The sequence below is a fragment of the Hydractinia symbiolongicarpus genome, chromosome 2 (assembly GCF_029227915.1).
Source record: "Hydractinia symbiolongicarpus strain clone_291-10 chromosome 2, HSymV2.1, whole genome shotgun sequence".
In the NCBI taxonomy this organism is placed as follows: Eukaryota; Metazoa; Cnidaria; class Hydrozoa; order Anthoathecata; family Hydractiniidae; genus Hydractinia; species Hydractinia symbiolongicarpus.
Genome location: NC_079876.1, coordinates 27,076,499 through 27,096,378, shown reverse-complemented (window position 1 = coordinate 27,096,378; position 19,880 = coordinate 27,076,499). Strand labels below are relative to the sequence as shown.

At 32.7% G+C, this 19,880-nt stretch overlaps 1 protein-coding gene across 2 annotated transcripts; it reads right to left on the bottom strand.

The window, feature by feature from the left end:
* Positions 1-91: 91 nt before the first annotated feature.
* LOC130630440 (glucosidase 2 subunit beta-like) lies at positions 92-19,364 on the bottom strand. Of its 2 annotated transcripts, XM_057443929.1 has the most exons (19): positions 18,855-19,364; positions 9,571-9,636; positions 9,152-9,268; positions 8,709-8,804; positions 8,134-8,191; positions 7,979-8,036; positions 7,450-7,509; positions 6,227-6,290; positions 4,644-4,709; positions 4,345-4,429; positions 4,119-4,185; positions 3,698-3,790; positions 3,349-3,490; positions 2,660-2,704; positions 2,100-2,169; positions 1,901-1,990; positions 1,407-1,481; positions 897-996; positions 92-527 (listed from the first exon to the last, which is right to left on the bottom strand). In XM_057443929.1, the coding sequence occupies exons 1-19, from the start codon at positions 18,997-18,999 to the stop codon at positions 399-401; spliced, it is 1,626 nt and encodes a 541-aa protein (XP_057299912.1). In that variant the 5' UTR covers positions 19,000-19,364; the 3' UTR covers positions 92-398. The 2 variants fall into 2 exon arrangements, with proteins under 2 accessions (XP_057299912.1, XP_057299913.1); XM_057443930.1 differs by lacking the exon at positions 9,571-9,636 and having other exon boundaries at positions 18,855-19,360.
* Between the last annotated feature and the right edge of the window lie 516 nt (positions 19,365-19,880).

The following is a 19,880-nucleotide window of genomic DNA, read 5'->3' as shown; positions in this document are numbered from 1 at the left end:
ATGATGACCATTCTTGTTGTCTTATGAAATAGAAATAGTTTATGTGTGACAACAACATCTGTCAAATTGTTGACCAGAAAACAATCACAAATGGAAGTGGTGAATTTATTTCAAAAACTGTCAATTCTACAAAATGTGTTTCAATTAAACATGGAAAAAAAGATGAATTAAAATTACATCAAGACATACATCATTAGCGAGAAAAGATAAACAGAGATAGCTAAATAAAGAAGAATATTTTCCAGTTTCACGTCAGAACTGCTCTTGTCAACATCTTGTCAACTTCAAGATCATAACTTCCATATAAATAACCGAACAAAACAAAAGACAAATGAGAATAATCAGAAATTAAAATAACCTAGCTAAATAAAAAAAGTTTCTATCCAGTATCAAAACATCTATAATTCAGTATGCACGTGTTCCACTTTCTCACAAAATGCCGGAGTTTTAAAATCCATTTCGTACTCGCAACGACTTGGCTCAGATACAGTTAATACTGCGTTGTCTTTACCGCAAGATAAATTTACCTAAAAATAAAAATAAAAAAAGATCAGACCTTATAATTTTCTTTCTTTAAACATTTTTGAGTTACAGCTGAAAAAGTTACTGTTGTACATGCATGGAATAGAAATTCTAGCTAAAATTTGAAAGACACTGGCATTTTTTACAAAATCTTATGGTTTCATAAGGCAGCTTTAATTTCATAACAAAACACTTTTAGTACCTCTCAAGACGGCTCATCAAGATAGATTATAACAAATTAAATATCATAATAAACCAACTAAAATTGGTTTCTAGTTTTTTTAAAAAATAAAAGGTTTTTTAAGCTTTATTTATTTTGCCACCTAACCACCACCACCAAAACATTGCGTTTGAACAATATAAATAAGACTTACTACTGTAGACCGAGCAGGACCGTTCCAACATCCTTGTCCACCTTCATATTTCATTCGACTATATTTTGCATTGTCATGTCCAGACCATTGCCCCCAGCGACTAAAAAGGTACAAAATACAAATATAAAACTTAGTTCCTAAATGTTGCGTTTTCCTAGTAAAATAGCTTCTGTTCTGCCACGAAGAATTCTCTTCTTTAATCTGGAACCGAAACGATAACTGTATTCAGAAACAAACATTTAAAGGTCTCATATAGATGCAAGGCCTAGACTGTAATAATCTTCTGCTGTTATATTTTAATAGTTATTTAACATGCAAAAAACACATGCAAAGAAGTATGAAAGGAAACTACAAAAGTTATTAACCTTTCTTCTATAAAATATCAAGAAATAATACTTGGATCACCTTTCCCTTCCATAACAATATGCACAGGAAGCAAAAATATCCACCTCTTACAAAAGTTTACACAAATCTGACTACCTAGCAAATTTTAGAAGAAGTTCCACTTACCCTAAATCAGTCTCACTTCCGCCATCTTTATTACGTTGTGAGACTTTATCAAACGGACACAACTTGTATGTGTACCTAAAATATAGATCATAAGACTTTAGACAAACCTAGCGGAAATATGTATACTATGGTTTCTCAAAGTAATGCATAACAAATCAAACCAAGTCTCCAAAAACAAAACAAGACGAATGAAACAAAGTTGAATGATAATTTGAGTTTAATGTAAAATTCCAAACTAAATATCAAAAAGAAACCATTGTAGCTTTACAAAGATTCAATTCCAACATTTCTTATGTTGGAACTTTTTAATAAGCTCTCCTTGTAAACCCAAAAAGCTTCCTCCTCCGATAAGCCCCCTCCCTCAACAACAACCTCCCACCCCTCCCTCATATTAGAAAAGAAAATGTAAAAGAGGCAGTTGAGTGTAGCAATCTTGAAATGATCCCTTATGAGCTCATGTAACAACAAACACACTTCTACACATATTCACTTACTCTCGATCAGTGTATTCAAAACATTCTCCTTTCAAAGCACTGAACTCGTGATCTTTACCAAAATCTAATTTTACATATTCCTCATTCTCTCTAGAATAAAAATCAAGCTGGTTACCCTTAAAATAACAGATAAAAAAGACCTCTAAGTAAACATGTACTTTCAAAGAATAAAAAAATTAACCAACGTAGGGTCAGTTACCTCTTTTGCGATTCCAAGTCTCTAACTTCTTTATCAATTTCATCAAATGATCGTCGTGCAGCATCAGCGGCTACAATTGAAATAAATAGAATAAGATAACCCCTTTTGCAGATTGACAAGATATTTATGTTCAAAGAAATTTAAACTGACAATAACAAAGAAATATATTTTTTAAACTGTGCAAAAGAATTCATGAAAACTTTGTGATTTCACAGCAAAAGTGAATTTTGTAAAATATTAAGTTTTTTTTGCAAACAAAAAAATAAAATTCCACACCTATAAAAATTCCACAAAAATTTTTAAAGTTTTAAGTCATAAAATTTTTCTGCTAAAATGTAAAACAACGCTCCATCTTTAAAAATAAATCCCTGCAAAAAAGCACTGAACTTGGTCAACCGTTAAAATTAATTGTGTGAAAAAGCAAAATGTTTTTTTAAATCCAAAAAATGAAAAATTATCATTTTTACTTGTAAAGTATCACAGTTAGCTAACATTGGTACAACAAGCACAAAGTAATTGTAAAAGATATGATACAGGCATCGCTTTGAACACAAGCATACCTTCAATGAGCTGTTTTGTTGCATCATCATAATCAGGCATTTCATCTGAAAATAACAGTGCATAAAATGATTTATTAACTTATTTTTATACAAGGTCTTGTGTTATACGATCATTGTTTTGTCAGAGGAAACAAGAAAAAGAAAGGAATAAAGGAGAGTATAAAACACAAAATAAAAGAAGGTAGATTCAGAGAGGGAGCATGTCCACACAACAGTTTATAAGAAAGAAGCAAGAAAGAGTGCACACTGTCAAAAAAACATGTTGTAACGTTAGTCAAGTGAACATCATATTTCTTTAATAAAACATAAATTTCCAGATATAGTACTAGAATCTAAAAACAAGGTCCAAATATTTTTTTCGAACAGACATTGTTCTTGTTTTTGCTTTGCTTTTTTCACTGCAGCTTTTTATGAACATGCTCCCCTTGCTTTCATGTTCATACCATTCTTTTTCTTACTCTTTTTATCTGTAACAACTTTAGTGTCGTCATCATCATCATCATCATCATCATCATCATCGTCATCATCATCATCATCATCATCATCATCATCTTTCACATTTTCATCCGGAAGATAATCTTCACTTGGATAACCTAGTTCCTCTACGTCTTTTCTTGATTCCTTTAATTTCTTAAACTCCTCTAACACTTCAGGAGAAAGATCTTTACTGAACTCTTCATCAGACTCACCTTCTTTCGCTGGTTCATCTACAGGTTTCTCCACACCGTCATTTACAGGCTCATCACCCTCCTCTGTTGTTGTATCTACTTCATCAGTGCTAGTTTGTTCATCTGATGTTTTGGCTGTTGATTCTTCTGATTCAGTAGGTTCCTTAATAGAATCATGTTAAGGCTTAAAACTGTAGCAGTCATATACAAACAAGATTGATGATTGTTTTTGTAGCAGTTAACTGAACACTAACAAAACTACCAAACAGTTTTAGAAATACTTTCTGACACATTTATCACCAGGAACAGTAACCATAAAAAGTTTATAACAGTAAACTACATTCTAACAACAACTTAGAGCAACAATTACCTTTCGACCATCCTTCAAAAACTTTGGTTTAATGTTGGTCCAAGCCTTATTAAAGCCTTCAGTATCGACCATGGCCTCACCTCCCAAAAAATCCTGTAAATAATTTGCTGAATTATACAACCGAGAAGTAAAGGTCAGATTTATTTAAAAGTCCCGATTTTTTTACAAAATTTGGTAGATTTCGCAAAATTTATTTTCCTGAATTAATAACAGAATTGACTACACATTAAAAGTAAAAACAATTCGTATCTAACATCAATATATCAGTTTTTACCAGGAATGATTCTGAAAAATTACAAAAAAAGCATTTTCAAAAATTTAATACAAAAAGAAAATTTTTATCTAGTACAAGATTAATCTTAAACACAAAACAACTGCAGAGAATACAATAAGTCGTCAGCCTTAAAGATAAAAATGATACCTTGGCCTCATTTTCTGACATGTCAGCTTCAAGATGATGATGTGACATTAACTCGCCAATAGTAACCCTAAGAGAGAATTTTCTATTATCTTGGTGTTACCATTAAAAATAAACCTTTCGTTTTGGTTTAGAAATTTCAATCCCCTCTTTTCTTAAGAAATACTGAACAATACTGCAAAACAAGTACAAAAACACCTCTGTTTTAAGTGAAATAAAATCAACTAACCATCCATCTTTGTCAGTATCCAACAATGTAAACGCCTCGTTTCTTTCCACAGTCTCTCTTTCTTCTTTCAGCTTTGCTTGTACCTCTAAAAAACATTATGCTTGATTTTAACAACATGGTAATATTTCTTGATACAGACATACAAAACAGTTTATATGGTATTAAAGTCTTCATCAGCTACAGTTTTCTAACACCTTCTTCACACTCTCGAACATTCAGCTCAACAGATTCGTATAACAAAAATAGAACATTCCACATTGATTTAAAAATATTTATAAGTAACTGATTAATCTACTTACCGTCCCACTCCTTTTGATGTTTATCCTTTGCTTCTTTTTCGGGAGCTTCTGCAGCTTCTTTTACAGCTTTAAAAAAGAATGGTAATATGGTCAAAAAAAGTGCAAAATGGTGTTTTTTTTGTCGTAGTGGTTTACATGGAAATACATCCTTTGCTACTTTTTCAATTGTGCTGTATAAAAAGGTTAGAGAGTTGGTCTTACAAGACTGAGGTCTTAAAAGTTACAAGACACCGTGCTTTGTAAAAACATAAAAAAATTTGCATTTAATTTTTTTGTACTAAAATGCGTTTGAAACAGTCAAGTTTAATATTTGTGAGGTGAGGTACTAAGGCTGTGTTATATAACATCGAAGTGCAAATATTCCTTTTTAAAAGTTCTGCAATGCTTTAAGAAATTAAGTTGAATTTTTTTTTTCTTTCGTTTTCTGATGTAAAGAAAGTTCTATATATAAGTCACTACAGCCTGATCGCATTAGAAAACATATACCAATAGGTTTTGTACTGCATGTCAAGTGTATTTCACAAATTGTAAGCATTAGTTAGTTAAAAATAGATAGTTGATTTAATATGTCAACTTCAAAACTTAAAAAAAAAAATAGAAAAATATAAAAAAATATTAGAAGCATCTCTTATAGTAATACAGAGACTGTCCGTAAGAGGCAAAGTGGATATCGTCATTTTCCTTTGATGTCGCTGAAAAATGCATGTGTAATATGTTAAATTTTCTGACGTTACGGCTCGACTTCAATAACGCTACTTTAACGTCAATATCCTTACAGTGCACCTAAAACTCTGAGGCCAAATAACTTGGAAACGAGGTGGTGACGTCAATGATTTTTCACCATGTAGGTAACTAGGGAGCACCTAGGACAAATTTGGGTAATTTTTCAAAACCTGGTTCCCCAAATCCGTTTTGGAATGGACGGGTTGATGACGTCATCAAAAAACATTCAAACCCCAATATCTCTGCAACCGTTTGTCAAAAGTACATGATCCTATACATTTTCTTGATCATCGTTTCAAGATCTATACAATGAAGGTAACAGGTATACAAATTTCTGATAAAAATTTGGGGTTTTTGACAAGAAAATTCTGACGTCAGCAAAATTTTTAAACCTTTATATGTCCTTAGTCGTTTGTAGAAAAGATATGATCCTATACATTATTTTGATCAGCGTTTCAACCTCTACACGTTACAGGCAACGTCAGCAAAACGTCTTAAACAACCAACTTTTTCAATGTCCTATTGCCTAAGTGGATTTTTCCATGGTTCTTTATCGACTAGTACTATATAAAGTAATTTAAGCACTCCATAAATGATCAATTGGATATTAATTTTTGAACCTTTTTAGAAATGGCGTAACATGGATTCCCACAGGATTTCATTATTTTATAATTATTCTTTTAATTGTTCTTAGCTGTATATAATGTATATAAGTTTTGATAAATGTTTTTAATGCCTGATGAGATACTAGAAGTATGAAAACATTAGCAATAAATATATTTTATGAATTTATATACTTGATTTCTTATAAAGAAAAAAAAAACAATAGAGTTTCTTTCTTCCATTATTTAAAAACTTACTTCGAAGTTCTTCAAGTTTTTCTCTTCTTTCTTCCAACAATCCATTGATTGTATCTAATTTGGTCTGAAGAAATTAACACAGTCAAAATTAGACATACCTAGATGTTAATTATTTATTTTAAAGTTTGTGTATTATCATTTTATAGTTTTCAAATTCAGGATGCAGTAGATGCAGTGGATTGCAAAAATGTATTCCTGCATGTTGGATTACTGTAATTTGTATCGAGTCTGTATCATAATTTTCAATTTGTATATTTGCCACACATAGCAGTGTAAGTAGCAATTTATAACAATTTTGAAGATATAGATGTTAGAATTTCAATAAAAGGATGTAAAAATTTCGTTTTTTGATTGTACAAAACAGATTTGTGCTCAATTAATTTTTGTTTTTATGCATTTTACACATCATAAATCCGGACTTTTTTTAAAACTTGCTGAATTTTTTTTTGTTGAAAATAATATTAACCAAATTTCCATGTTTTAAAAAAAATCCTGCATAGTAAACTCGCTTTTTCTTTTAGGCTGAAACGTTAATTCTGCAGCAAGAATAATAAGTAGATAGAGTTAATAAAAAACTGACATAATTTACCACATAGGTAAGTAAATGGGATTAATTTTTTAAAGCTGGGTCAAATCAAAAAAACCTTTAAACCCTAATATATTTTTAACTGTTTGTCAAAAGTACATAATCCTATATATTTTTTTGATCAGTGTTCAAGAGGCAACGGCTAAACATATCTTTTTTTAAAAAAAATGTGTATTAAAGGGTCATTGCTGACACCATGAAAATTCAAACAACAGTTTTTCCATTGTTCTTCTGTCTTATTGGATTTTTTCACAGGCATTCTAACCTATCAGGTACAGGCATCTACAGCTTATCGCATAAAAATCACATTAAATCTACTCTAAATTCCATGAATTATAAGCTTCCAAATGATCAAAAATTCGAAAAAAAAAACGATTTGGGTGTTTCGTTTATTAGTTTACAACTTCCCCCTAAACACCTCCCTTTTTTAATTATTAATTACGTTTTGCATTTTTTTTTACAGATTTTAATTTAGAATAAAAAGAGCCCAAAATAAAAAATCTAACTGCTACCACCCTAAAATTTGCCCCAGATTTGAAATGAAAGTCTAAAATATCTCCAACTTTTCCTGATGATCAATAAATTCATAATTGTTCATTTCATTGACAGCAGACAATAACATAGAAAATGATTTTACCTGTTTCTCCACCATTTTCTCTTTTCCTGTTTTTATGTAATCCAGTTTTATTTCAAAGCCCTACAGAACAATAATAAACTTACAATGAACCACTTACTCAAACTTGATTGCTTAAACCGAAGTCAAGTCAACTGTTAAGTTTTAATTGACAACTTTTTACATAATTCTTAAATTCTAAAAAATGGTAGAATGATAGTTTTAGATTTCTTGTGAAAAATGTGAAATATACTGCTTCGAAATTTTGCAGATAATATTCTTTAATTTTCATGAATACACCTACATAACAAAGGGCAGCTTTCACCCCTTTATAATTTCTCTGCATTTACTCTCCATAAAAATTGTAGAGACAAAAAAATTAAGAGAATTAAAGTCTAAAAGATGTCTGAAGAAACACGTTAAAAGACGATGACTAAATTTCCGAAAAAACTCAAGAATATTTTTTAAACTTTTACTCCAAAACTTGTAAGCGTTTTATCCTAAATCACATATTAGGGATAAAAAGGTCTAGAACAATTCCAGAAAAACTTACAGCATTTGCTTCTGCTAAAGCTTCTTTTTGCTTCTCACGAGCTTCAGCTCCATGTTTTCTGAAAATGAAATTAAGAAATGTTTAAAAAAAGTTATATTTTATTGGAACACATTAAAAATAAATACTTCCCTATCATTTTACAGCAAATTACTTACTGGCATTCATTAAAACAAGCGACAGAACTGTCATACTCATCGCTTCCATCACAGCAATCTGAAAAAAAACCAGCTAAAATGTTTAAGCATGGGCACTTATTAATTTTATGAATTATCAAGGCAGGTAATTATTTGGGGCACTTGTCTAAAGAATTATTAAAAAAAAAGAAAAGTTTTTTATTTATAACTTTTTCTTTCAATGCATTTTTTTGTCAACACTTCAATAGTATGTTAAAATAAAAATGCAAAAAACGTATTTGACCTTCAATTTTAACATTCAAATAACACATCAAGTATCTTTCAAAATGAAGAAATCGAGAAATTTTTCTGAATATCAGTGCTTAGCAGTAAAAAGTATATTAAATGTTTGTAGTATACACAGACAAAACATGTTGTTGCAGAGAAAAAAAAACTTGTATATGCAAACGAGAAATGTCTTAAAAAAATACCATAAAAAGACCTTTGACTGAGATACTTCTCGTCATGGATGTCATGGAAAATTAGTAAACAGTTTCTCTTATTAATTCTTAGCATATTCTCTTAGATAATTTTATCTAAACAACAAAAATACCTACCACAAATACCATCATTCACTCTGGATGATTGAAGATATAATGGTTGGAATCCAATATTCGCACAGAAAAACTTTCCTTCTGGACAAGCAGATGTACCTGAACAATAACAACATTATAACATGCTTCTATTTAATCTTATAGAGGCAATGTGAATATGTAATTCTTCCCTTCAAAAACAAACGGAAGAGGTTTTTTTACTTGAAAGTTTGTAGAACACACAGTGATCTATATTATAATACCTGTATACTCCTATCTGTCATGCAAAAAATGGTATCATAGGTAGCAAGATGCACGCAGTATAGTATAAAGCAGACAGGCGAATTTTTGGATTTTTCCATGGGCTACCAACTAGTATGTCAGTATTTTTATACAAAAGTAAATTGACTTTCTTAATATCTTTACTTAAAACACAACATCGTAACAAAGCAAAATTAAAAGTATACCTGGTTCGTCTGTTCCATCATGACAGTCACAATAATCATCATTTACACTAGAGAACGGAATTGTTTTAGAACCATCAAAACAAGTAAAATCTTTGGATGGATCGTAAAATGATTGATCTAAATGTAACAGGATAATATGACAGTGATTTTTGTTTAGAAAATCTTCTGGAGGATGGAAGCTAGCATAAACAAGGGTAATATATTTATACAAGATTTCCTAGAGAATTGCAATAAATAGACCCCTTGTTTATGTAAATTTATATATAATGCTTCCAGTATGTGGTACAAGTTTCTATTTTAAAATCTCTTTGAAAATTTTCTAACATAAAGTTAGGAAATTTTTATTTCTAAAACATTGTTTAACTACGTCCAATCTTTTTGCATTAAAAAACAAAAATGGCAACTTGTATAAAGCTGACCTGTGAATTGTGAAGCACACAAAAGCACATCAAGTTTGCCAACTTCTTCTCTGTTCAGTAAAATATCTAATATTGGTTAAAAACAAGGCCATTTTTTGTAACATGATCTGACAAGAATAACCACTTATATAAAGATAGGAAAGACAACCTACAATATGAGAAGTAAACAATTACCCTAAAACTTTATTTACACTAGCAGAATGCAACTCTTTCAGAAAAAGGTTGAAATTTCTGGTCATACACAAAGTAAGGAGCTGCCTAATGTATGTTTCTCAAGGTAAAGCAGCTGCTATGCAGTGTAATGTGAATAAAAAGATAAAAGCTGTAAAACTGTATGCACACCACATAAATAGAATTAGTGAATGATATAAGTCACTCAGATACAAAGGCAAGTCACAACTTCACTGATGATTGAAATTCAAGCTTGGGCAGGGCAATCTCCTATTAGGCCGAACATCTATTTACATATAGGCCAGCATAAAACATATATGTCATGTTTGCATCCTGAATTCTTTGAAAAAATGAGTCAGTTGGCTTAATCTTTTTCTAGGATTTCCAAGTGGCAAAATTAAATTTGCTTCAAGGAACATAAAATAACTAAATCCTTTTTTCTGGGTTTTTCTGACTTAGTTCACACCACAAACATATTTTCAATGGTGGTCATATTTCAGCCTTAGAACGGATTATATAATTTTAATTTCCACTATTAAGGCAGAATGTTATTATTATTATTATTATTATTATTATTATTATTAAAAGACTATATTCTGGCATATCCATATACAAATATACATAGCTCTTCATCCAGAAAATTTTAAACAAGGAGATCAATAAAATTTAAAATATATGTATATATATACATTATGCTTACACTAAAAGAAATTTCTAATATATATTAAAAAAAAAAAATACTAATAATAATATTGTTAAAAGAAACGGACGAGAAAACAAAAACAAAAACAAAAACACAGAAGAGAAAGTGCGCGATTAGAGTAAGGAAAAGTCAATTAACGCATAACAACAGAATGATCCACAAAAATTTACTTAAATTTCTTTCAGTAAAAATAATTTTGTCTCTCTTTTAAATGTTATCAGCTTTTTAATCGAGCGAATGTCTTTAGGAAGTCGATTGAAAGACGTAGTTGTTACATCTTCGAAAGTGTTTTTGCGAAGTGATGTCTTTAATCGAATTTCGTCAGCATTTCGAAGAGTTCTTTTGTGAACAACAATTTCATTTTTCAAATACTTTGAATAATTTAATAATTTAATGCCAAAACTCTTTATTAATGACCGTAAGAATAGTTGATCAGACAAACTGCGTAAACGGGGCTGGAACTCTAAGGAGTGAAGGTGCCGCGCACGGTAAGACAGGTGTCAGGTGTGAGCATCGTCAGGCCGTTACCCAGCTATCACATCACAAGGTAGATAACACTAGGTTGAGGATGGCTAGTGTAAATGTTAGTACTCTGAGAGGTAGAGCAGGTGAAGTAGTTGAAATGTTAGAATGTAGATTTGTTGATATGTGTTGTGTTCAGGAATTAAGGTGGAGAGGAGATTTGTGGAAGGTAGGAGGACAAGGTATAAGCTTTTTTGGATTGGTAATAGTGATGGCATATTCGTTTGTTGGCATATTCGTTGCAGAGAAGTGGGTAGAAAAAGTAATAGATGTTATCCGTGTTAATAGTCGTATTATAGTGATAAAGTTTTTGATAGGTAATAGGATTGTCACTTTTCTGCCAGTTTATGCTGCACAGTGTGGACTCAGTGAGGAAGATAAAGATAAGTTTTATGATGAGTTAATAGCAGTCACATCAAAGTTTGGAGATACTGAACTTGTCATGGTGGGCGGCGACTTTAATGGTGATGTTGGGAAGTCATCTGAAGGTTATAGAGGTGTGCATGGAGGCTATGGATTCGGGAGCAGAAATAAGGAAGGGGAGAGATTGCTTGGGTTTGGAATGGCAACGGACATGGTGGTTTGCAACACATCATTCAGTTAGAGACAGAGTAGGCTGATAACATATGAGTCAGGTGGTTGTAAGACACAGATAGATTACTTCCTGGTTAGAAAGTCAGACAAGAAAGTGGTGAAGGACGTGAAAGTTATATCGGGGGAAGAGTGTGTTTCCCAGCATATAGGTTGCTGGTTTGTGATATTATCTTGAAGAGTGTTAAAGAAGCCAAGGGAAAGTACAGGCCCCGTCGAAAAGTCTGGAAGCTGAAGGAAGAGATTGTAGCAAGACAATTTAGTGCAAAAGCTCAGCAGTTAGCCCACAATGGTCAATGTGATAGTGACAATGTTGAAAGTACTTGGACTACTTTGAAGAATTGTCTTCTAGAAGCTTCTGATGATACCTGTGGGTGGACGAAAGGACCAGCTAGACATAAACAGACCTGGTGGTGAAATAATGAGGTTGACCAGTGTATAAAGGAAAAGAGGAAACTTTGGAAAGAGTGGAAGTCAGGTGGTAGTAAAAATATTTACTTAGAAGCTAAGCATCGTGCTCGTACAGCAGTGTATAAGACAAAATCAGAAGCAGAGAGAAACAGATTTGCAGATGTGTTAAGAAGGGAAGACCAGCGCAAGGAGGTATTCAAGATAGCAAAGCAAATGAAGAAGACTAACCAAGATGTTGTAGGTGAGAAGTGTATAGGTAATGATGAAGGTGTTTTGGCTAGCACAGAGGAGGAGAAAAAGGTAGCTTGGAAGAATCATTATCAGAGGTTGCTTAACACTGAGTTTGATTGGGATGAGGATAATTTGTCTGATGATGATGTTGTAGAAGGGTCAGCTATGCAGATCAAGACAGAATGGGTAGTGGAGGCTATTAGGAAATTGAAGATTGGCAAGGCTGCAGGTGTATCGGGTATTGTTGCAGAGATGGTAAAAGCATCTGGATATATTGGAGTTGAGCTTATTACTTGCTAACCAGATTAAAAATGATGGTGCTTTTCTGAGTGAGTGGCAGTCGAATGTAATAGTGAATTGTTTCAATGGGAAGGGTGATGCATTAGAAAGGGGTAACTATAGAGGTTTGAAGTTGGTTGATCAAGTAATGAAAGTTATTAAAAGAGTGATTGATAAGTTACTTAGAGAAAAGATTGATATAGATAAGATGCAATTTGGTTTTGTTCCAGGGCGTGGCACTACAGATGCAATATTTTTACTCAGACAGCTTCAGGAAAAGTATTTAGGAAAGAGAAAGAATCTCTATTTTGCCTTTGTAGATTTAGAGAAAGCTTTTGATAGAGTGCCACGTAAAGTTATTTGGTGGGCTATGAGAAAATTAGGTGTGGATAAGTGGCTAGTTACGATGGTACAGTCTATGTACAGCAATGCTAGAAGTCGTGTCAGGATTAATGATGACTTAGTGATGATTTTAGTGTAAATGTTGGTGTGCATCAGGGTTATACTTAGTCCTTTGTTGTTTGTTCTAGTCTTAGAAGCGCTGTCGATGGAGTTAAGAACAGGTTGTCCATGGGAGTTATTGTATGCAGATGATTTGGTTCTCATAGCAAAGTCGAGTTGAAAAGTTTGAGAAGTGGAAGAAAGGACTAGAAGAGAAAGGGCTAAAGGTAAACACAGCAAAGTCTAAAGTCATGATTAGTAGTATTGCAGCCAAGTGTGACCTTGTAGTTGGAAAGTGGCCTTGTGGAGTTTGCAGGAAAGGGGTTGGTAGTAACTCAATTTTTTGTCAGACTTGCAAGCATTGGGTACATAAGAAGTGCAGTAGTATTAGTGGAATGTTAAGAGCTGACATTCAGTTTGTACGCAAGCGTTGCAAAGGTGAGATTATAGAGAATGAAGTATTTCCAGCTTTAATGATGTACAACAGTGGCTCATTAGAGATAGCTGAGGACTTCTGTTACTTAGGTGATATGTTGGGCAGTGAAGGGGGTGTTGGAAGAAGTGTTACTTGCAGGATAGGTTCTGCTTGGAAAAAGTTCAGAGAGTTACTTCCTTTGTTGAGTAGCAGAGTCCTGTCAATTGAGGTAAAAGGTAGGTTGTATGAGGCCTGTGTAAGAAGTGTTATGTTGTACGGTAGTGAGACATGGGCAGTGAAGCAGGAAGATCTTGACCGTTTAGAAAGGAATGATATGAGAATGGTTAGGTGGATGTGTAACGCCAGTCTGAGAGACAGAAAGAGTTCAGATGAGCTAAGAAGCAGGCTAAGTCTCCGTAGAATTAAAGATGTTATCCAGATAAGAAGATTGAATTGGCTGGGGCACTTGGAAAGAATGGAGGAGGATAATTGGGTAAGTAAGTGTACAAACTTGATAGTTCCTGGGGCAAAGCCCAGAGGCAGACCAAGAAAGACTTGGCAGGAGGTTATAAGGACAGACTTGATACAGAGGAAGTTGAGTTTAGATCTAACACAGTCTAGATCAGATTGGAAGAGGGTCATTAATATACCACGTCCAACCCATGCTAGCATGGAAAACGGATGTTAAGCCGAGAATGATGATGATGATGATGATGAACTTTAAAAAGTTTTGCATGTTAAAAAATATGTTTCGATGATAAAGAAATGTTACTAAAAGTTTTAAAAGTAGCAGCATTAGTTTGTTTAAATACTTCTCTAAACAAAACTTTTTTAGCGCAATGAAAAAAAAAAATTTTTGAGAAGAATTAAAACTTTTTAGCGCGATAAGAAAAAACACTTTTGATATTTTGTGATTGTTAACACATTTAAACAATAACATACATGTCTTAAATTTGAACAAAAGTTTTTTGTATATATTATTGTTTCACACCCAATTATAGATAACAATAGAGGCATGCATAATACATGTAATAACAATAGACACATGAAGTTTTTTTTATGTAAACATGACTTCCTTACCCCTCACATTATACCATCTCCCTAACTTCCCTTACATGGCTTGAGTTCACCCTGGACTTCACTCATCTATATCAAATCGCCAGCAAGAGGAATCGAACCCCGGTCTCCTGCACAAAGTATGAGAGTTATACCTCTAAGCTACAGTGCCATACTTTGAGTCATATATGATAATACATGGACACTTTTTTCTTTGCAACAATGTTAAAATATTTATTCTTTCTTCAAAAGGGAAAGTTTGAGAACCTAAATATGTGCATCTAGACTATTTATGCAAATAAAAATATGAACCATATCAGTGCTTGTCCTTTTTAAGACTAATTTTAAGCAAAAAAAATACTCACCCATTTCAGGTCAGTCTCACTTGAACAAAGGGTGGTACACTCGCTCAATCAGATGATTTACCCTAATCAGGGTAAAGTCATCTGATTGATGGATGGATGGATTGATGAAGAGTTTGAAATAAGAAAATTATATATAGCTATTGTTCTTGTCCTGTTCTGACTGTTTCTCAGCAAATTCGTTTTTGCTCAAACCTGTGCAAATTCTTGCTTTATATTATACACATGATGCGTTTTTGTCAAAATTTTATGCGCATGCAGCGTTTCTACCGTAAATTTAGATAGATAGCAAAAAATAACAAGGAACACTTCTAACTAAGAGTGTAATGTGAAATTTAGAGAATGCACCAGCTTAACTTGGTTAAAGGGCGTCCAATTAAGGTACAAAAAAACATAAGCATAAATAAGATAAACCAAAACTGCGTGCCTTTCCGAGGTTGCATGCTCTGAAAAATTAATGATGATGACGTCATTTGTTATGAAAATCAAAAAATCAAAAAAAGGAGTTGATATTAATAATAATAATAACCATAATTTAATCTAAAATTGGCAGATATAATCCTAATTTGGAAGATACAACTGTTATTTACGAAGGTAAGATATATTATTGATTTGGTCGCTCGATTTTGCATTTAAGGGGCTGAACTAGGCCCTTAAGCAATTACTTTATCCTAAATAGGCGCAGTGATGCTTAATTAGTCTTCTGTCTTAGATAGATAGATGTGCATATTTTACATGGCTAGCCTCACAAATATCGAGTGATATGCCCTGTCTATTATTTCCAGGAGGGGCCATGGCTTAGATGGAGAGTCCTAGAGTATTTAATGCTCTTCTTGAGCTACGCAGACCCAATTAGGGCCTGCGCTCTACTAGACAACTCCCGGCAACATTTACTGGCCCACACAATGTGCCATATCCCCAATACACTTCTTCACAGTGTCGTTTGGTCATGCGCAAACACACGTTGCTATAGTATCCAAATTAAATATGGCTACCTATGGTAGGTAAACAAAGCTAGCCACAGTCTAAAGTACTGAATAAGTTAGTAGATTTGATGCGATTTTCAATTAATCGCAATTCATTACGCTCCTGTTCTACCATTTATGTCAAAGTTTGTTTTTATTATACACCTTAATGCGCAATGTTGGTGATGCTCATTACAGTACAGTCTGAATGTAATCTACCGCATACACGCTAATATCAACCTTTGCATAGAGGACGGCAGTCCTTTGTCTTGTTATAATTAAATCCCTTAAGGGTTTTGCGAGTTTATATTTGCGTGTTAAAAAACAATGCGCTCGCGAAGAAATATCGGAGCAATTATATTTCTTGTAATAGCGAGATGCATTGTGTAAATGTATTGATAAGCTATTCCTTTAGGTATTAGCGTGAATTAATTAAATAATAAAAATTTTTCGCAAAGTTTTATAATACATTGCGCGAGAATGTATTGTTGATTTAATTACTTAAAAAGATTCCAGAGAGTTTAATTTAAGAAACATACGAGAAGACTTGTTCACAACTATTAAATGCCGCTTTTCGTTTTAAAACTTTTAAAATGCGATTTGAAAAAACATTTCTATCGCCGCCTTTCGATTTTAAACTTTAAAAATGCGATCTAAAAAAACATTTATACTGCCGCTATTCATTTTTAAACTTTTAAAATGCGATTTGAAAACACATTTCTATCCCCACTTTTCGATTTTAAACTTTTAAAATGCAATCTAAAAAAACATTTCTATTGCCGCTATTCGTTAAACTTTTAAAATGCGATGTGAAAACACATTTCTATCACCGCTTTTTGATTTTAACTTTTAAAATGGGATCTAAAAAAGATTCCTATCGACGCTATTCGATTTAAACTTTTAAAATGCGATCTAAAAAACATTTCTATCGCAGCTATTTGTTTTTCAACTTCTAAAATGCGATCTAAAAAAACATTTCTATCGCCACTTTTCGATTTTCGACTTTTAAAATGCGATCTAATAAAAACAATTCTATCGACGCTATTGGTTTTTAAACTTTTAAAATGCGATCTGAGAAAACGCTCAATTACTGCTATTAAAAATTTCAAAAGGGTTCGCACAAAATAGATTGCTAAAATTGATCTTGCAACCTATTGTGATTAAACAATCGATCATGTGGGGTCATTGTTTATCAGTGAGGCAATTATTTTCTTAAAAAAACAAATGCTACAGTACTGTGAAAAGGTTTGTTAACATCGTGGTTCGTGTTTATTTCATGTTACGCACGAACCACGATAGCCCACGATGCGTATTTTTTTTAACAATCGTGGACCTCACGATCATGTTTCGTGGACTACATGAACGAAAATTAAATATTACATCGTGGCTTCCACGATAGATAACTGCCATTGTAAAACAACAAAGACTGTTAGTTCATCAATTAAATCAAAAACTGACAGCAAAAAAATAAATTAACACTTGTTGTTTTAATTCGTTGTCATAAAGCTACCTACATAATAGATTTTAATCTTTGTGAATCAAAATGCGATGTAAAAAAACATTTCTATCGCCACTTTTCCTTTTTAAACTTTTAAAATGCGATCTAAAAAAACATTTCTATCGCTGTTTTTCGTTTTTAAACTTTTAAAATGTGATCTAAAAAAACATTTCTATCGCTGTTTTTCGTTTTTAAACTTTTAAAATGCGATCTAAAAAACATTTCTATCGCCGTTTTTCGTTTTTAAACTTTTAAAATGCGATCTAAAAAAACATTTCTATCGCCGCTTTTCGTTCTTAAACTTTTAAAATGTGATCTAAAAAAACATTTCTATCGCCGCTTTTCGTTTTTAAACTTTTAAAATGCGATCAAAAAAACATTTCTATCGCCGCTTTTCGTTTTTAAACTTTTAAAATGCGATATAAAAAAAACATTTCTATCGCCGCTTTTCCTTTTTAAACTTTTAAAATGCGATCTAAAAAAGCATTTCTATCGGCGCAGACAAATTTAACTTTTCTAGACAAATGACATTTGGTAAAAATACAATCGCGTCCACAACGAAAAAGTATACACCAAGCAAAAACTACGAATATGGTTTTAACTTAATAAAACCTGAAACAAACAAATTAACTTTAATAAAAGACTTTTTTGAAAAGAAAAAAAAATTATACTAGCTATAAAAATCGTGGAGCTCGCGCAAAATAATCGTGTGACACACGATCCTTTGTGGAGATAATAATATTAGCGTGGTGGCCACGATAGAATGTTTGAATGTTTGTTATACATAAAGACCACGATTTTATCGTGGTTCGTGTGCACCACGCTCGTTACACGAACATGATGTTAACAAAGCTTTTCACAGTACTGTATCACAATGTTATTGTTCCGTGTAACTATTCATGTGAGTTTCCCATCCGCTGTAGATTACATTCAGACTGCACTGTATCTCCTTGAGAATTAATTGGTTTTCAGCATTAATTTACAGATTCTCTGTATTGGCTCGTATTGCTGGCGATAACTGGGAAGTAAGTACTAGGCTTATCGAATCTACCAATCAGATGTCTTCTACTCAAAAGGGGAGCGCGAAAGTGAAAGCAAAACACTCCGCATGGTAACATTTGGTGAGCATGTTTTTTAAAAAATATAAATGAGAATCATTTCCGTTTGTGGTTAAAAAAACTTAAAAAACTTTAAAAAATATTAACAACTATTTTGTTCTTTCAAAAGCTATTGACTGCTATCTCCCTTTGAAACCAAAAGTTTACATACCAAAGCTATTTGATCACGTGATATATTGAGCGATGATTGATATTTTACGGAACAGAATAGCGCAGAATATCGACACTTTGAAGAGGTGTATTTCCCTGGCTTGGGTTAATCCGGGGCTATGGTAACATTCAATCACCAATATTGAAACGCCATCAAGAGGAATCGAACCCCGCTCTCCCACACGGAGTACGAGAGCTATAACCACTAATCTACTGCGCCTAATTTGGAGATTCTCCTAATTAGCGGTAGCAGTTTTCCCTGACTGGAAAAGTAAAAACAAATAACAACATTACTGTCTTAGTCTGACAGTTAACAACAATGATAACAAAATCAAGAAAATGGGAGAGCATGGTACAAAAAAGTCACCTACGTTTTATGTCAACTCCTCTAACTACTTTAACTTCACAATGGGCGAATGTTGCAGAGAAAATAATAAGAAATAGAAGTAAAGATGTCGCCATCTTGGAAATGAACACGAAATGTTTATATACGGCAATTCCCGGCAACGACTTCATTTAGCACCGGGCTAAGTGGTCCCGACACACGACGTACAACATAACTAACAACCTTCATACTTTATCGACATAAAAAGCCGACAGACGTTCAGTCATACTTCTCCAACCAAATGGACCCGACAAATGAAACCGCATTATCCGACATCCTCTCTATATAACAAATACATATTTTTTCTGTCGATGGTCATACCAACGTAATATCGCATAATACTGCATAATACCTTCATAATACTCTCTGTCGCTACATAACAAATACATATTTTTTCTGTCAATAATCCATAACCAACGTAATATCGCATAATACTGCATAATACTGCATAATACCTTTATAATTCAAAAAAAGTACATAAATTTTCTGTCGATGGCCATAACAACGTAATATCGCATAATACTGCATAATGCCTTCATAATACTCTCTGTCGTTACATAAAAAATACAAAAATTTTCTGTCGATGGCCATACCAACGTAATATCGCATAATACTGCATAATGCCTTCATAATACTCTCTATCGTTCCATAAAAAATACATATTTTTTCTGTCAATAATCCATAACCAACGTAATATCGCATAATACTGCATAATACTGCATAATACCTTTATAATTCAAAAAAAGTACTTAAATTTTCTGTCGATGGCCATAACAACGTAATATCGCATAATACTGCATAATACCTTCATAATTCATAAAAAACACATAAATTTTCTGTCGATGGCCATACCAACGTAATATCGCATAATACTGCATAATACCTTCATAATACTCTCTGTCGTTACATAAAAAATACAAAAATTTTCTGTCGATGGCCATACCAACGTAATATCGCATAATACTGCATAATGCCTTCATAATACTCTCTATCGTTCCATAAAAAATACATA